This window comes from Hyla sarda, chromosome 1 (assembly GCF_029499605.1).
Source record: "Hyla sarda isolate aHylSar1 chromosome 1, aHylSar1.hap1, whole genome shotgun sequence".
Classification (NCBI taxonomy): domain Eukaryota; kingdom Metazoa; phylum Chordata; class Amphibia; order Anura; family Hylidae; genus Hyla; species Hyla sarda.
This window is the reverse complement of record NC_079189.1, coordinates 7,925,538-7,944,820: the sequence shown is the minus strand read 5'-3', so window position 1 is coordinate 7,944,820 and position 19,283 is coordinate 7,925,538. Positions and strand designations below refer to the sequence as shown.

The 19,283-nt window shown below is 46.4% G+C and overlaps 1 protein-coding gene across 1 annotated transcript in view; it reads left to right on the top strand.

Moving 5' to 3' along the window:
- Positions 1 to 2,549: 2,549 nt before the first annotated feature.
- Positions 2,550 to 19,283, top strand: part of LOC130296463 (putative N-acetyltransferase 8B) — a 58,318-nt gene continuing 41,584 nt past the window's right edge. The window contains exon 1 of the mRNA XM_056548042.1: positions 2,550 to 2,665. Within this exon, the coding sequence (XP_056404017.1) occupies positions 2,651 to 2,665 (15 nt within the window). The 5' untranslated portion in view covers positions 2,550 to 2,650. The remainder of the gene's footprint in view (positions 2,666 to 19,283) is intronic.

The window sequence follows — 19,283 nt, the reverse complement described above, 5'->3', positions numbered from 1 at the left end:
AATATTATTGGAGAAAGATATAAAATGGGATTTAAAAGTTGCCCTTTTAACCCCTTAAGGACTCAGGGTTTTTCCGTTTTTGCACTTTCGTTTTTTCCTCCTTACGTTTTAAAAATCATAACCCTTTCAATTTTCCACCTAAAAATCCATATTATGGCTTATTTTTTGCGTCGCCAATTCTACTTTGCAGTGACATTAGTCATTTTACCCAAAAATGCACGGCGAAACGGGAAAAAAAATCATTGTGCGACAAAATAGAAAAAAAAATGCCATTTTGTAACTTTTGGGGGCTTTCGTTTCTACGCAGGGCATATTTCGGTAAAAATTACACCTTATCATTATTCTGTAGGTCCATACGGTTAAAATGATACCCTACTTATATAGGTTTGATTTTGTCGCACTTCTGGCAAAAATCATAACTACATGCAGGAAAATTTATACGTTTAAAAATGTCATCTTCTGACCCCTATAACTTTTTTATTTTTCCACGTACAGGGCGGTATGAAGACTCATTTTTTGCGCCGTGATCTGAAGTTTTTATCGGTATGATTTTTGTTTTGATCGGACTTTTTGATCACTTTTTATTCATTTTTTAATGGTATAAAAAGTGACCAAAATACGCTTTTTTGGACTTTGGAATTTTTTTGCGCGTACGCCATTGACCGTACGGCTTAATTAATGATATATTTTTATAGTTCGGACATTTACGCACGCGGCGATACTACATATGTTTATTTTTTATTTTTTTTACACTGTTTTATTTTTTTTTATGGGAAAAGGGGGGTGATTCAAACTTTTATTAGGGAAGGGGTTAAATGACTTTTATTAACACTTTTTTTTTACATTTTTTTTGCAGTGTTATAGGTCCCATAGGGACCTATAACACTGCACACACTGATCTCTTATACTGATCATTGTTATCCCATAGGGACCTATAACACTGCACACACTGATCTCTTATACTGATCATTGTTATCCCATAGGGACCTATAACACTGCACACACTGATCTCTTATACTGATCATTGTTATCCCATAGGGACCTATAACACTGCACACACTGATCTCTTATACTGATCATTGTTATCCCATAGGGACCTATAACACTTCACACACTGATCTCTTATACTGATCATTGTTATCCCATAGGGACCTATAACACTGCACACACTGATCTCCTATGCTGATCACTGGCGTGCATTAACACGCCTGTGATCAGCATTATCGGTGCTTGACTGCTCCTGCCTGGATCTCAGGCACGGAGCAGTCATTCGTCGATCGGACACCGGGGAGGCAGGTAAGAGCCCTCCCGGTGTCCGATCAGCTGTTCGGGACGCCGCGATTTCACCGCGGCGGTCCCGAACAGCCCGACTGAGCAGCCGGGTCACTTTCACTTTCAGCTTTGACCGCCGCTTCTAAAGGGTTAATACCGCACATCGCCGCGATCGGCGATGTGTGGTATTAGCCGCGGGTCCCGGCCGTTGATTAGCGCCGGGACCGACGCGATATGATGCGGGATCGCGGCACGATCCCGCTTCATATCGCGGGAGCCGGCGCAGGACGTAAATATACGTCCTGCGTCGTTAAGGGGTTAAACATGGGTTTAGAGTCATTAGTATATAGGGATAGAGCGTTAGCTTTTATTTTGTTATCAGTGGTACGAACAGAAATAGCAAAAAATTGGAAAAGTGCACAAGTGCCAACCTTGGTAACAGTAATGAGTTTTGTCAGTCAGGCATGTACACTGGAGACGCTTAGATGAGATAAAATAGAAAATATACCTTTATATGACAAACAGTGCAGTATGTGGGATCATTGGATAAAAAGAATATAAGAAGTCAGCATAACTGGATTATAGTAATTGAGAAAGTAATAGTTAAGGAAAGGTGGGAATGTTACTTCTTTATTTATTTCGGAGAATTTCGCTATGAAAAGATAAAGGATAGGAAGGTGAATATAAGGGAGATAGTTGAGGAATATGAAGGTGATCATAGAACAAGTTTTAAGGTATCTATGAATGAATGTGGAATACCTAGCTCACCCATGTTATTCATTTACTGTTAGTTAAAAAATGCTAACGTTTTTGTCTTTATGTGGGTTGGATTGTACCATAACAGATGAATATGAGTTACGGTTGTTTGGTTGTTTTAAGATGTAATGTCTTTTAACCTCTTAAGGACGCAGGGCGTATGGATACGCCCTGCATTCCGAGACCTTAAGGACCGAGGGCGTATCCATACGCCCGTGGGAATTCCGGTCCCCGCCGCTAGCAGGCATTCATCATTCAGCAGGCACCCTGGCACATCGCCCAGGGGGGTCCTGAGACCCCCCCCATGTCGGCGATCGGAGAAAATCGCATATCAATTCAGACATGCGATTTTCTCCAATTCCGGGCTGATCGGGTCTCTGGTGCCCCGATCACCCGGAAAATAGGGCTGATCGGAGTTGTCAGCAACAGCCCCGATCAGCCTAAAGGATTGGAGTGAGATCGCAAAGCTGCGATCTACTCCTATCCCCTGCCATTACTCAGAACGGAGTTCTGACCAATGGCAGCGCAGGACAGGGGGTTGCCATGGCAACCCCCCGTTCTGCCCGCCCCTGGATGTCAAGGGGCTCTGGGAAGAAGATGGAGGCCGTACCTGCAGGAGAAGATGCCTGGGGACCAGGTAGGGAATTGACAGTGGGCGGGGGGGTGGAATTGAAAGTGAAAGTAAATCGATCTTTACTGTGGCAACCACTAGGGGGGCCAAACTGCAACTCCCAGCATGCCCAGAGAGCCAAAGGCTTTCTGGGCATGCTGGGAGTTGTAGTTTTGCAACATCTGGAGGGTCACAGTTTGGAGATCACTGTTACAGTGGTGCCCAAACAGTAGCCCTCCAGATGTTGCCAAACTACAACTCTCAGCATGCCTCGACTGCCCAGGCATGCTGGGAGTTGTAGTTCTGTAACATCTGTCCCTTCAGATTTAGCAATTTTCATGACATTTTTGAAAATTGCTGCTCTACTTTGAAGCAAAAGTATGTCCATTTTATGATGCAAACATAAAGTAGACATATTGTATATATGAAGAAAAATTAAAATTATTTGGAATATCCATTTTCCTTACAAGCAGAGAGCTTCAAAGTTAGAAAAATCCAAAATTTTCTAAATTTTCATGAAATTTGGGGATTTTTCACCAAAAAAGGATGCAAGTAATGCCAAAAATTTACCACCAAAATAAAGTAGAATATGTCACGAAAAAACTATCTCAGAATCAGAATATTCGGTAAAAGCGTTTTCGCATTATTAATTCGTAAAGCGACGGTGGTCAGAATTGCGAAAAAGGGCTCAGTCCTTAAGGTGAAAAAGGGCTGCATCCTTAAGGGGTTAAAATACAATAAAAAAATAAAAAAAAGTTTTCCAGCTGTAGAGTCCCCTTCGTGCACAGAAGGACCAGGGTGCCGCAGCAGAGATCGCGGGGGTCCCCAGCAGAAGGATGGGGGATAACATGTATAGGGGCGGAGTACCCCTAATCAATCCTGCAGCATTTTAGGGCACCGAGTACATTGTTTCTGACATCAGATTTTGCTCAGCTACTAGAACATAATTGCATAGTTACAACATAGTTCTTAAAGGGGTACTCCACTGATGTTATCCCCGTGCAGTGCCGGATAACTGGCGAACACAGCTTCCACGCCCCCTCCATTCATGTCTATTGGAGGAGGCGTGATGGCCATGTACTAGCCACCATGCCCCCTCTAATAGACTTCTGCGACTGTAATGCCACAGCGGCGGCCCGGAGATAGTGCGAGGTGGGGTGGGGGGTTCCCACTGTCGGACCCCCCCCCCCCCCCCGTGATAAGACATTTAAAGGGGTATTCCAATATAAATATTTTTTTATATATCAACTGGCTCCAGAAAGTTAAACAGATTGGCGAATTACTTCTATTACAAAATATTATTCCTTCCAATAATTATCAGCTGCTGAAGTTGAGTTGTTCTTTTCTGTCTAACTGACATCATCATTGAGCAGTTAGACAGAAAACTTCAGAAGCTAATAACTATTGGAAGGATTAAGATTTTTTTAATAGAAGTAATTTACAAATCTGTTTAACTTTCCTGAGCCAGTTGACATATAAAAAAAAGTTTTTGTCTGGAATACCCCTTTAAAGATTACCTGTCATCAACAAAAACTTTTAATATGTTGTTCATAATCATTAATGAAGAGATATTGTAATATATCTTCATTAAAAAATATTAATATTTATACCAGTTTTTTCATTTTATACTTTTGGCCACTAGGGGTCACTCTTCTATGCCTGGTCTGCAGGCAGCTTTCTATGCTTTTCATAGTAAGTGTACAGCTTTTAGGACTAATGCTGAAGGGCTCTGGTCCTTCCACAGGAAGTTCAATGCTCTCAGCTCAGGACTCGCTCCCAGCCTGTTAGCTACAAGCCTGCACATACCTCTCATATAACAGCCAGTCACCTCCCCCTGCTCTGTATTCTCCCTGCCCCTCACCACACGTTATCTTATACATTGTATTATCTCACTGCACTCCCTGCTCTGTGTAATTGCTCCCTCAGCCCCTGGTTCTCAGCATTGACTTTTTAGTGCAGAGAGACACAGGAGAGAGAGAGACAGGCTGCCGTCTCTCCCTTGTACTTAGTCTGTATGCACACTGCAGAGCAGTGTTTCCCAACCAGGGTGCCTCCAGCTGTTGCAAAACTACAACTCCCAGCATGCCCGGACAGCTGTTGGCTGTCTGGGCATGCTGGGAGTTGTAGTTTTGCAACAGCTGGAGGTACCTAGGTTGGGAAACACTGCTGCAGAGGGAGAGCAGCATACAGGAAGACTGGCAGAAGCAGAGCCCCAGCCAGGCTTCATGTGACATCATGCCTGCCGGGACCCGCCTCCTTCCACCCCTCAGAAAGACAGTTCTCCTTAGCTAATGAAGAGCGATGAAAAAAGGTATTTCCACAGCGATTTAAACCTCAATAAACACAGGGATAGGCATAGTTAGAGAAAGGGACAGATGGGGAGGGGGATCAGGGAAAGTTTAGATGATGACAGGTACTCTTTAAGGACTCAGGGTTTTTCAGTTTTCGCCATTTTGTAACTTTTGGGGGCTTCCGTTTCTACGCAGTGCATATTTCGGTAAAAATGACACCTTATCATTATTCTGTAGGTCCATTCGGTTAAAATGATCCCCTACTTATATAGGTGATTTTGTCGCACTTCTGGAAAAAATCATAACTACATGCAGGAAAATGTATACGTTTAAAATTGTCATCTTCTGACCCCTATAACTTTTTTATTTTCCACCTACAGGGCGGTATGAGGACTCATTTTTTGCGCCGTGATCTGAAGATTTTATCGGTATGATTTTTGTTTTGATCTGACTTTTTGATCACTTTTTATTCATTTTTTAATGGTATAAAAAGTGACCAAAAATACGCTTTTTTGGACTTTGGAATTTTTAGGGATTCTTCAAAAAGACGTTGGATTGTTACTGCTGGCGACCTACCTGCACCTGTTACTGCTTATGACTATAGGATTTGTGTTGTTTTATTTTCATCTAGTAGGCAAAATAGTCAAAACCGCCAGTGTCAAAAATCAAGGGGAAATTTGCACAAATCAATTTGCACCAAAAACAAGGTTTACATCACTTGTACCACATTTTCAATGTGTGCTGGGCACTTAACAGATACTTGGCCCCGCACTCCACAAGGGGGGGGGGGATGGCATTACTGGACATTTGGCATGTCTTGACATGGAAAGGGTATGTGGCCATAAGCCCGCTGCTCAGTACCAGTTACCCCATGATTATCTAGCCACAGGGTCTCCAGCTCAGAAGCAGAAAATGTACCAGATTGGGTTGCACGATCCCCATGCAGCACAGGGATCATGTGCCAAAGCTTGGCACCCATCTGCTCTAGCTGAGGAAACCCTATAGAGAGTGGGGACCCCAGTCATTTTGACAGGAGCCCCTGCTCTTATACTGTGAATAGTAATGCTCTAGGCATCACTGTTTATTGTATGGCCCATAGAGGTACAGAAAGCTGTGATGCAATACATCGTTACTTCTACACCAATGGCCTCCTGTTCTGCACCAGACCCATGAAGTATTGGGCACAATCCAACTTGACCATAAAATCCAAAATTGTTCTGCATTTTCCTATCATTTTTATAGTAAATGATTAAACAGGTCACTAGGACATTGACTTAATAATGAGGCGCAGCGGCTGTTGACCCGGTGTCTACGGACATTTTCCTGTCTATTATCTCATTGACTGGTACCAGACCACCAGGACGTTCACAGGATCCCCTGAAGGTTTGTAATCTATGGTGTTTCCGGGTATATACATACAGTTATCATCCTAGGCTTTGGTGTTGGATCCATCTGACCATTTATTGTCACTTTAGTCTTTATGTTCTTCAACAATTGCATGCATTAAAGCACTAACCTGTACCTACTTATTCTGTCTATCTTCTACCTACTAATTCTGTCCTAACCTCTACCTACATATTCTGTCTATCTTCTACCTACTAATTCTGTCCTAACCTCTACCTACATATTCTGTCTATCTTCTACCTACTAATTCTGTCCTAACCTCTACCTACGTATTCTGTATATACTTTACCTACTTATTCAGTCCTAACCTGTACCGACTTATTCTGTCCTATACTTTATCTACTTATTCTGTCCTAACCTCTACCTACTTATTCTGTCCTAACTTGTACCTACTTATTCTGTCTAACCTCTACCTACTTATTCTGTCCTAACCTCTACCTACTTATTCTGTCCTAACCTATACCTACTTATTCTGTCCTAACCTCTACCTACATATTCTGTCCTAACCTGTACCTACTTATTCTGTCCTAACCTGTACCTACTTATTCTGTCCTAACCTGTGCCTACTTATTCTGTCCTAACCTCTACCTACTTATTCTGTCCTAACCTGTACCTACTTATTCTGTCTATCCTCTACCTACTTATTCTGTCCTAACCTGTACCTACTTATTCTGTACTAACCTGTACCTACTTATTCTGTCCTAACCTGTAACTACTTATTCTGTTCTAACCTGTACCTACTTATTCTGTACTAACCTGTACCTACTTATTCTGTCCTAACCTCTACCTACTTATTCTGTCTATCCTCTACCTACTTATTCTGTCCTAACCTGTACCTACTTATTCTGTACTAACCTGTACCTACTTATTCTGTCCTAACCTGTAACTACTTATTCTGTTCTAACCTGTACCTACTTATTCTGTACTAACCTGTACCTACTTATTCTGTCCTAACCTCTACCTACTTATTCTGTCTATCCTCTACCTACTTATTCTGTCCTAACCTGTACCTACTTATTCTGTACTAACCTGTACCTACTTATTCTGTCCTAACCTCTACTTACTTATTCTGTCTATACTCTACCTACCTCTACCTACTTATTCTGTCCTAACCTGTACCTACTTATACTGTCTTAACCTGTACCTACTTATTCTGTCCTAAGCTGTACCTACTTATTCTGTCTATCCTCTACCTACCTCTACCTACTTATGCTGCCCTAACCTGTACCTACTTATAGTGTCCTAACCTGTACCTACTTATTCTGTCCCAACTTGTGCCTACTGATTCTGTCCTAACCTGTACCTACTTATTCTGTCCAAACCTTTTCCTACTTATACTGTCCTAACCGGTACCTACTTATTCTGTCCTAACCTGTACCTACTTATTCTGTCCTAACCTGTGCCTACTTATACTGTACTAACCTGTACCTACTCGGAAGTAACTTTAAGCTTCTGGTTACTGTACCAGGGATTCCCCCTGCTATGTGCTTTATAATATTGGGGTCTTATTATATGGTAGAATGGACTTTTGGGACTTCTCAAGCACCACAGCCCTGTTGTGACTGTTACCTCTGCTCCCCCTTAGGCTACACTGCTGACTCTGACCTTCTTAGATAAATAGAAAGTAGTACAGTAAAGGTGACTGGTTTGTGACTTAGACCACCTAACAGTATGGGATAAAAGTCTTAGGACCTCCTATGCACAGTTAGGTTGTCCCCAAGCAGTGAACCCCATCACGAAAAATGGGAACAATCAGATTTATAACCCCTCCCCCATGACATCCTTTTCTTGTCCCACTGGGCAAGTATATATCACCTGTAGCAAAATATTGGTCTCCACAATGTTCCCAGACCCATTATGACTGCAGCCACAATGTGACTAATACCCTGGTTCTAAAACCCCCCAACCCATCTATCTCATAGCTAAGACCCCCTGATCTATATGACTCATAACAAACCCCCTGACCCATTTGAATCCCAGCTAAGACCCTCTAATCTATATGACTCATAACAAACCCCCAGACCCATATGACTCACAGCTAAGACCCCCTGATCAATATGACTCATAACAAACCCCCAGACCCATATGACTCCCAGCTAAGACCCTCTGATCTATATGAATCATAACAACCCCCCCAGACCCATATGACTCCCAGCTGAGACCCCCTTATCTATATGACTCATAACAAACCCCACAGACCCATATGACTCCCAGCTAAGACCCCCTGATCTATATGACTCATAACAAACCCCCAGACCCATATGATTCCCAACTAAGATCCTCTGATCTATATAAATCATAACAACCCCCCCCAGACCCATATGACTCCCAGCTAAGACCCCATGATCTATATGAATCATAACAAACCCCCAGACCCATATGACTCCCAGCTAAGACCCCCTGATCAATATGACTCATGACAAACCCCCAGACCCATATGACTCCCAGCTAAGACCCTCTGATCTATATGAATCATAACAACCCCCCCAGACCCATATGACTCCCAGCTAAGACCCCCTTATCTATATGACTCATAACAAACCCCCAGACCCATATGACTCCCAGCTAAGACCCCCTGATCTATATGACTCATAACAAACCCCCAGACCCATATGACTCCTAGCTAAGACCCCCTGACTTACTATATGTCTAAAAGAGCCATGCAGTTTAACCCATTGGACATTGGACGTTAATGTACATCTTGGTACCCTGGTACTTAATGCACCAAATCGTATATTTTCGTCCTGTACATGAATGGAGCACAGGAGCTGCGATTGCTTTGTGCATGGTGGGTCTGCTACTATCAGCATCCAGGGACCCACTGCGAATGGCGGACCTCAGCGTAATTGCGGAATCTAAAGCATTATCGGGGCATTGTGAGACTCATCGGACCACCCACAGCGCGATTGTAGGGGTCCGATGGGTCAAGATGGCAGCCTGAGATCTCCCTGTCTCCTGATGCTCTGCTGCAATCCTCTGGTATGGTTGGCCTTCTATCCCTATGGACATCACTGAATAGTATTAGCAATTAAATAATTGCTATAAATAGTCCCCAATGGAGACAAATGGGAAAAAAAGTAAGGTCTGTAAAAAAAAAGTATTTTAAAATATGACTAAACCCCCTCCCCAATAAGAAATTTTAATTACCCTCTATTACCATTTTAAAACAAAAGTGTAAAAATAAATAAACATATTTGGTATTGGCTTGTGCGAAAATGTGCGAAGATGTTACACGTTCTTGGTGGTCGGGCAAAGTTCATGCTTATTCTGTCTTGGGTGGTGACAATCCATATGTCGCAGGGACTGTTACTTCTTCCTGCGGTAGTGGATACTATTGAAAGAGAATTTCCTGCCGGATGCACAGGGGTCGCCCCTTTAAGAGCGGGCAGATTATAAGATATAGGGGGAGATTTATCAAAACCTGTCCAGAGGAAAAGTGGATGAGTTGCCCAATCAGATCGCTTCTTTCATTTTTCAGAGGTCTTTTCAAAAATGAAAGAAGCGATCTGATTGGTTGCAATGGGCCACTCAGCAACTTTTCCACTGGACAGGTTTTGATAAATCTCCCCCATTATATTTACTCCTAAGGGGGAATTTTGGAAGACTCATATCCCGCCCTCATATCTCAATCTCATATCCCATCCTCATATCCCATCCTCATAGCCCGACCCCATATCCCGGCCTCTTATCCCAACCTCATATCCCATCCCCATATCCCCTCCTCATATCTCGACCTCCTATCCTGTCCTCATATCCCGTCCTCCTATTTTGTCATCATATCCCAACCTCATATCCCGTCCTCATATCCCGACCTCACATCCCATCTTCATATCCTGACCTCATATCCCATCCTCATATCACAACCTCATATCCCGTCCTCATAACCCAACCTCATATCCCTTCCTTATGTCCCATTCTCATAGCCCGACCCCATATCCTGTCCCCATATCCCAACCTCATATCCCGTCCCCATATCCCCTCCTCATATCTCGACCTCCTATCCTGTCCTCATATCCCCTCCTTCTATTTTGTCATCATATCCTGACCTCATATCCCAACCTCATATCCCGTCCTCATATCCTGACCTCACATCCCATCTTCATATCCTGACCTCATATCCCATCCTCATATCACAACCTCATATCCCGTCCTCATAACTCAACCTCATATCCCGTCCTTATGTCCCATCCTCATATCCTGACCTCATGTGGTGCTGATTTGTGATAAAGATATTGTAAGCTGAAAATAGAAGGGGACGTGGCTTTGTGGGACGGGGCATGATTTTGCAAGCCAGACCAATGTACAAAAAGGGTAGATAATAAAAGGGGTGGGGCTTAAACTGTGGGCGTGTCTTTATGGGATGGGGTGTGTTTTGCAAGACGATTGACACATTCACCAGGAGATGCAGAGCGGAGCTTGTGTTGTAAGGTACTGGAAGTCCCATATACTTGCATGGGACTTGAAGCAAAAAACCATCTTTTGTATAAGGGTGTAGATAAGGGTTAAATTTAACTATAATATATTTTTATTTGACATATAAGTAATATGTGTACCAGGTATCAATGCAATATCTCCAGCCGTGCGGAAGTTATGTGAGAACATACATTTCCCATAGATTTTCATGGGACTTTAAACAAAAATTCCGACCCTTACAAATAGGGGGAGGTAAGGGTTAAATTAACTATCCTATATTTTAAGTGGACATATAAGTAACATGTGACCAAGTATTATCAAAAATATCTCCAGCCGTTTGGAACTTATGCCGTAACATATGTTTCCCATAGACTTGTATGGGACTTTAAACAAAAACCCTGACCCTGGCATATGGGGGTGAGTAAGGGTTAAATCACCTATCCTATGTTTGTTGTTGCCATATAAGTAACATGTGACCAAGTTTCATGTTAATATCTTTAGTCGTTTAGACGTGATGCTTGAACATACACACACACAGTGGCCCTGATTTACTAAGAGTGTTGTGTAGGTTTCTTTGTGGGTTTTAATTCCCTCCAATGTTACGCCGAGCGCTCCGGCTCCCCCTCCTCCTCTGGAGCGCTCGCAGCATTTCCTGCCCTGCAGCGCTCCGGTCGGCAGTGCTGACCGGAGACGCTGCTCAGCTGTGCCCGGCGGGGATGCGATCCGCCTAGCGGGACGTGCCCGCTCGCGGATCGCACCCCGTCCCTCTCACCTGCCCCGTCCTCCTGCTGTCCCGGCATGCGCGGCCCCGCTCTCTAGGGCGGGCGCGCGTGCGCCGGCTCTCAGAGATTTAAAGGGCCACTAATTGGTGCCTGGCACAATCAGTGTTAATTAGCTCCTACCTGCTCCATGCATATAAAAACCCACTTCCCCTTCCTGTCCTTGCCGGATCTTGTTGCCTTAGTGCCCTGAGAAAGCGTTTAGTGTGTTCCCAAGCCTGTGTACCCAGACCTTCTGCTGTTGCCCCTGACTACGACTCTTGCTGCCTGCCCTGACCTTCTGCTACGTCCGACCTTGCTCTTGCATTGTCCCTTGTACCGCGCCTGTTTCAGCTGTCAGTGGGGTTGAGTCGCTATCGGGTGGAATGACCTGGGGGTTACGTGCCGCTGCAAGTCCATCCCGCTTTGCGGCGGGCTCTGGTGAAAACCAGTAACCCCTTAGACTCCGTTCCCCTGGTACGGCCCACGCCATCACCCCACTGACACAGAGGATCCACCTCCAGTGTCCTCTCTGCATACCAGTCCGGATCCTGACATCCAATTTCTTTTCCACAATATTTACTAAGGTTTCCCTACATTTTCTACTTTCCATACATTTTCCTTTTTTTACACTGCGTTCACACCTCGTTTTTACACTACGGGTGAGGGATCCGGCTGGGGGATGGGCAAACCGGGCTCTCTTGTACCCCAGCTGGACCAGCGCTGAAATCCATTCACTGAGCCGACCCGATGAAAACGGTGACTCCGGTTGGCTCATTTTTGACCCTTATGATGTTTCCTGACCGGACCTAAAACCATAGTATACTACGGTTTTAGGTCCGGTCATAAAACTGGATACGGGTCAAAAAGGAGCCGACCGGAGTAACCGTTTTCATGGGGTCGGCTCAGTGAATGGATTTCAGCGCTGGTCCGGCTGGGGTACAGGAGAGCCCGGTTTGCCCATCCCCCAGCCGGATCCCTCACCTGTAGTGTAAAAACGAGATGTGAATACAGTTTTACACCTGCTCTGATCTGTAGGGTTTTCCTCAGCTGAAATACACCACATTTTCTGTGGAAACCTTAGTAAATATGTTGGGTTTTTGTGCAAATGTTGGGAACACCCCCCCCCCCCCCTTTTCCCGACGGCCATGCCCATTTTTCTTAGTAAAATGGAGAGTTAGTCAGGGTTTTTTTTTCATTCTGGTGCAACACGCCAGAATCTGGCGCACAACCCGACTAAACATGTCGGGTTGTCAATAGTAAATGAGGGCCATTGAGTTATATATATATATATATATATATATATATATATATATATATATTGTAAAATAAAGATTGGCGTCTTTTTTTTTTCAAAGTAAAAGTTTTTTTATTTTGCAATATAATTAAGCATTAACAGCAAGGAGCAGTCAACATGAACAATGGAATATGTCAGCAGAAACATTACGTAAGCCTACATAACACAAGAGCCTCTACAGGCAATCACTGAGCGTGACAAGACAGGTGTAATAGAGGCGCAAACTGCCAACAAAAACAGAGACTGACAAGCAATCAATTTTGGGTTGAAAAGAAATGTAGTCACGTGGTGTGAGGAGGGTCCATGTGTCACAGGTCATTCTCAGAATGGTCCCAATGAGCACCTGTACACTTCCTTTCATCGATTCCATGAGAAAAAAGATAAAATAAAGGAAAGGAAAGGAAAAGAAAGGAAAAGCCAAGGGGAAAGCTGCAGAAGGAGAGAAAGAAAGGGAGGCATGGAGGGGAAGAGGTCTAGGAAGATGGGAGGACGAGCAGGGAATGGGGTGGGGAGCGGGAAAGGTAGCAGGTATGGTGGATCAGGTATCGGCTTGGAGCTGGTCAGTCTCTCCGTGCTGCACACAGGCGAGGTCCCCTATACGTGACAGGTCGGCTGGGAAGGGCAGTCAAAATGTCAGAGTTGCTCCTGGGGGTTGTGGAGCTGCAGGTGGAGGGTCCTATAGGTGTCAGAGGATAGGAAGGTGGTCCATGGGCTCCAGATGAGGTGGTGTTTTGTTACCTGTCGCCTAGAATCTGCTAATAACTCTTCCATCCTATGTAAGTGAGAAAGCTCTTGGAACCAGGAAGATAGCGTGGGTGGGGAGGTGGATTTCCAGTTCCTGGGGATGACCGTTCTTGCCGCTAGAACCATAAATCCAGCATGACGAGCCTGCCATTTGGGTAGATGGGGTGGGAACATGGAGAGTAAGAGTGGTCTTGGAAGTTTGGGGAGTCGGATGGAAGTCAGTGTATGGATAATATCAAGCACTTGGGACCAAAATGAGTGCAGGCCCGTACAGGTCAGCCAAATGTGAGACATGGTACCTCCAGGCTCACCACATGTCCAGCAAGTGTCAGGAAGTCCTGGGTAGAATTTGGACAGGAGGGAGGGAACTCAATACCACCTAGTTAAAATGTTATAGTTTGTTTCCTGGGCCTTACAAGAGATAGACATTTTGTGGCAGAGGCGTATCGCCTTCTCTCAGTGCTCATCGAAAAAGCACAAAGATTGGCGTTTTTATCATATTATGCTGTTAGTGTACTAATATTTCAGTGTTTCCATGTACGCTAATATTAGGCATACCTGTCACGATGCCGGCTGGCAGGTAGTGGACCCTCTGTGCCAGAGAGGGATTGGCGTGGACCGTGCTAGTGGACCGGTTCTAAGCCACTACTGGTTTTCACCAGAGCCCGCCGCAAAGCGGGATGGTCTTGCTGCGGCGGTAGTGACCAGGTCGTATCCACTAGCAACGGCTCACCTCTCTGGCTGCTGAAGATAGGCGCGGTACAAGGGAGTAGGCAGAAGCAAGGTCGGACGTAGCAGAAGGTCGGGGCAGGCAGCAAGGATCGTAGTCAGGGGCAACGGCAGAAGGTCTGGAAACACAGGCAAGGAACACACAAGGAACGCTTTCACTGGCACTAAGGCAACAAGATCCGGCAAGGGAGTGCAAGGGAAGTGAGGTAATATAGGGAAGTGCACAGGTGATTACCCTAATTGGAACCACTGCGCCAATCAGCGGCGCAGTGGCCCTTTAAATCGCAGAGACCCGGCGCGCGCGCGCCCTAGGGAGCGGGGCCGCGCGCGCCGGGACAGAACAGACGGGGAGCGAGTCAGGTAGGGGAGCCGGGGTGCGCATCGCGAGCGGGCGCTACCCGCATCGCGAATCGCATCCCGGCTGGCAGCGGGATCGCAGCGCCCCGGGTCAGAGGACGTGACCGGAGCGCTGCAGCGGAGAGAGTGAAGCGAGCGCTCCGGGGAGGAGCGGGGACCCGGAGCGCTCGGCGTAACAGTACCCCCCCCCTTGGGTCTCCCCCTCTTCTTGGAGCCTGAGAACCTGAGGAGCAGACTTTTGTCAAGGATGTTGTCCTCAGGTTCCCAGGATCTCTCTTCAGGACCACAACCCTCCCAGTCTACTAAAAAAAAATTTTTTCCTCTGACCTTTTTGGCAGCCAAAATTTCCTTGACCGAGAAGACGTCCGAGGAGCCGGAAACAGGAGTGGGAGGAACAGATTTGGGAGAAAAACGGTTGAGGATGAGTGGTTTGAGAAGAGAGACGTGAAAGGCATTAGGGATACGAAGAGAAGGAGGAAGAAGAAGTTTATAAGAGACAGGATTAATTTGACACAAAATTTTGAAAGGACCAAGATAGCGTGGTCCCAACTTGTAGCTAGGGACACGGAAGCGGACATATTTAGCGGAGAGCCATACCTTGTCTCCAGGGGAAAAAACGGGGGGAGCTCTTCTTTTCTTATCCGCGAACCTCTTCATGCGTGAAGAAGCCTGTAAGAGAGAATTTTGGGTCTCTCTCCATATAATGGAAAGGTCACGAGAAATTTCATCCACAGCGGGCAGACCAGAGGGCAAGGGGGTAGGGAGGGGGGGAAGAGGGTGACGGCCGTACACCACGAAAAATGGGGATTTGGAGGAAGATTCAGAGACCCTGAAGTTATACGAGAATTCGGCCCATGGAAGGAGATCTGCCCAGTCATCCTGGCGGGAGGAAACAAAATGTCGCAAATAATCACCCAAGATCTGGTTAATTCTTTCTACTTGTCCATTGGACTGGGGATGATATGCAGAGGAAAAATTTAATTTAATCTTGAGTTGTTTACAGAGAGCCCTCCAGAATTTAGACACGAATTGGACACCTCTATCCGAGACAATCTGCGTAGGCAACCCGTGAAGACGAAAAATATGTACAAAAAATTGTTTAGCCAACTGAGGCGCAGAAGGAAGACCAGGAAGAGGGATGAAATGTGCCATTTTGGAGAATCGATCACAACGACCACCCAAATAACAGTGTTGCCACGGGAAGGGGGTAAATCAGTAATAAAATCCATACCAATCAGAGACCATGGCTGTTCGGGGACAGGCAGAGGATGAAGAAAACCAGCGGGCTTCTGGCGAGGAGTCTTATCCCGGGCACAGATAGTGCAGGCTCGCACAAAGTCCCCAACATCCGTCTCCAGAGTCGGCCACCAATAGAAGCGGGAGATGAGTTGCACAGATTTCTTGATGCCCGCATGACCTGCGAGATGGGAGGAGTGACCCCATTTGAGGATTCCGAGGCGTTGGCGTGGAGAAACAAAAGTCTTTCCTGGAGGAGTCTGCCTGATGGAGGCAGGAGAAGTGGAGATCAGGCAGTCAGGTGGAATGATGTGTTGCGGAGGGAGATCAACTTCTGAGGCATCCGAGGAACGAGAGAGAGCATCGGCCCTAATGTTCTTATCGGCAGGACGAAAGTGAATCTCAAAATTAAATCGGGCAAAGAACAGAGACCACCGGGCCTGGCGAGGATTCAGCCGTTGGGCAGACTGGAGGTAGGAGAGGTTCTTGTGGTCGGTGTAGATATTAACAGGAAATCTTGATCCCTCCAGCAGATGCCTCCATTCCTCAAGTGCTAATTTAATGGCTAGAAGCTCTCGATCCCCGATGGAGTAGTTCCTCTCCGCTGGAGAGAAGGTCCTAGAGAAAAAACCACAAGTGACAGCATGCCCGGAAGAATTTTTTTGTAGAAGAACAGCTCCAGCTCCCACTGAGGAGGCATCAACCTCCAATAGGAAGGGTTTGGAAGGGTCAGGTCTGGAGAGCACGGGAGCCGAAGAAAAGGCAGACTTGAGTCGTTTAAAGGCGTCTTCTGCTTGAGGAGGCCAGGACTTGGGATCAGCATTTTTTTTGGTTAAAGCCACGATAGGAGCCACAATGGTAGAAAAATGTGGAATAAATTGCCTGTAATAATTGGCGAACCCCAAAAAGCGTTGGATAGCACGGAGTCCGGAGGGGCGTGGCCAATCTAAGACGGCAGAGAGTTTGTCTGGATCCATCTGTAGTCCCTGGCCAGAGACCAAATATCCTAGAAAAGGAAGAGATTGGCATTCAAACAGACATTTCTCAATTTTGGCATAGAGTTGGTTGTCACGAAGTCTCTGAAGAACCATACGGACATGCGGCGGTGTTCTTCTAGATTGGCAGAAAAAATTAGGATATCGTCCAGATATACAACAACACAAGAGTATAACAGATCACGAAAATTTCATTGACAAAGTCTTGGAAGACGGCAGGGGCATTGCACAGTCCAAAGGGCATGACCAGATACTCAAAGTGTCCATCTCTGGTGTTAAATGCCGTTTTCCATTCATCCCCCTCTCTGATGCGGATGAGGTTATAGGCGCCTCTTAAGTCCAATTTAGTGAAGATGTGGGCACCTTGGAGGCGATCAAAGAGTTCAGAGATGAGGGGTAAGGGGTAGCGGTTCTTAACCGTGATTTTATTAAGACCGCGGTAGTCAATGCAAGGACGTAGGGAACCATCTTTTTTGGACACAAAGAAAAATCCGGCTCCGGCAGGGAGAGGAGGATTTACGGATAAAGCCCTTTTTAGATTCTCCTGGACGTATTCGGACATGGCAAGAGTCTCTGGGGCAGAGAGAGGATAAATTCTGCCCCGGGGTGGAGTAGTACCCGGAGGAGGTCGATAGGGCAATCATAAGGCCTGTGAGGAGGGTAGAGTCTCAGCTTGTTTTTTGCAGAAAACATCCGCGAAGTCCATATAGGCCTTAGGGAGACCGGTTACTGGAGGAACCACAGAGTTACGGCAAGGGTTACTGGGAACCGGTTTTAGACAGTTCTTGGAACAAGAGGACCCCCAACTCTTGATCTCCCCAGTGGACCAATCCAGGGTTGGGGAATGAAGTTGAAGCCAGGGAAGTCCAAGGAGAATTTCTGAGGTGCAATTGGGGAGGACCAAAAGTTCAATCCTCTCATGATGAGATCCGATGCTCATAAGAAGGGGCTCCGTGCGGAAACGTATGGTACAGTCCAATCTTTCATTATTTACACAATTGATGTAGAGGGGTCTGGCGAGACTGGTCACCGGGATGTTGAACCTGTAGACGAGAGAGGCCAAAATAAAATTTCCTGCAGATCCAGAGTCCAAGAAGGCCACCGTAGAGAAGGAGAAGGCAGAGGCAGACATCCGCACAGGCACAGTAAGACGTGGAGAAGCAGAGAAGACATCAAGGACTGTCTCACCTTTGTGCGGAGTCAGCGTACGTCTTTCCAGGCGGGGAGGACGGATAGGACAATCCCTCAGGAAGTGTTCGGTACTAGCACAGTACAGGCAGAGGTTCTCCATACGGCGTCGTGTCCTCTCTTGAGGTGTCAGGCGAGAGACCGGTCGACCTGCATAGCCTCCACGGCGGGAGGCACAGGAACAGATTGCATGGGACCAGAGGAGAGAGGAGCCGAGGAGATGAAACGCCTCGTGCGAACAGAGTCCATATCTTGGCGGAGTTCCTGACGCCTTTCAGAAAAACGCATGTCAATGCGAGTGGCTAGGTGAATAAGTTCATGTAGATTAGCAGGAATTTCTCGTGCGGCCAGAACATCTTTAATGTTGCTGGATAGGCCTTTTTTGAAGGTCGCGCAGAGGGCCTCATTATTCCAGGACAATTCTGAAGCAAGTGTACGGAACTGTACGGCATACTCGCCAACGGAAGAATTACCCTGGACCAGGTTCAACAGGGCAGTCTCAGCAGAAGAGGCTCGGGCAGGTTCCTCAAAGACACTTCGGATTTCCGAGAAGAAGGAGTGTACAGAGGCAGTGACGGGGTCATTGCGGTCCCAGAGCGGTGTGGCCCATGACAGGGCTTTTCCGGACAGAAGACTGACTACGAAAGCCACCTTAGACCTTTCAGTGGGAAACAGGTCTGACATCATCTCCAGATGCAGGGAACATTGGGAAAGAAAGCCACGGCAAAACTTAGAGTCCCCATCAAATTTATCCGGCAAGGATAAGCGTATCCCAGGAGCGGCCACTCGCTGCGGAGGAGGTGCAGGAGCTGGCGGAGGAGATGACTGCTGAAGCTGTGGTAGTAACTGTTGTAGCATAACGGTCAGTTGAGACAGCTGTTGGCCTTGTTGCGCTATCTGTTGTGACTGCTGGGCGACCACCGTGGTGAGGTCAGCGACAACTGGCAGAGGAACTTCAGCGGATCCATGGCCGGATCTACTGTCACGATGCCGGCTGGCAGGTAGTGGACCCTCTGTGCCAGAGAGGGATTGGCGTGGACCGTGCTAGTGGACCGGTTCTAAGCCACTACTGGTTTTCACCAGAGCCCGCCGCAAAGCGGGATGGTCTTGCTGCGGCGGTAGTGACCAGGTCGTATCCACTAGCAACGGCTCACCTCTCTGGCTGCTGAAGATAGGCGCGGTACAAGGGAGTAGGCAGAAGCAAGGTCGGACGTAGCAGAAGGTCGGGGCAGG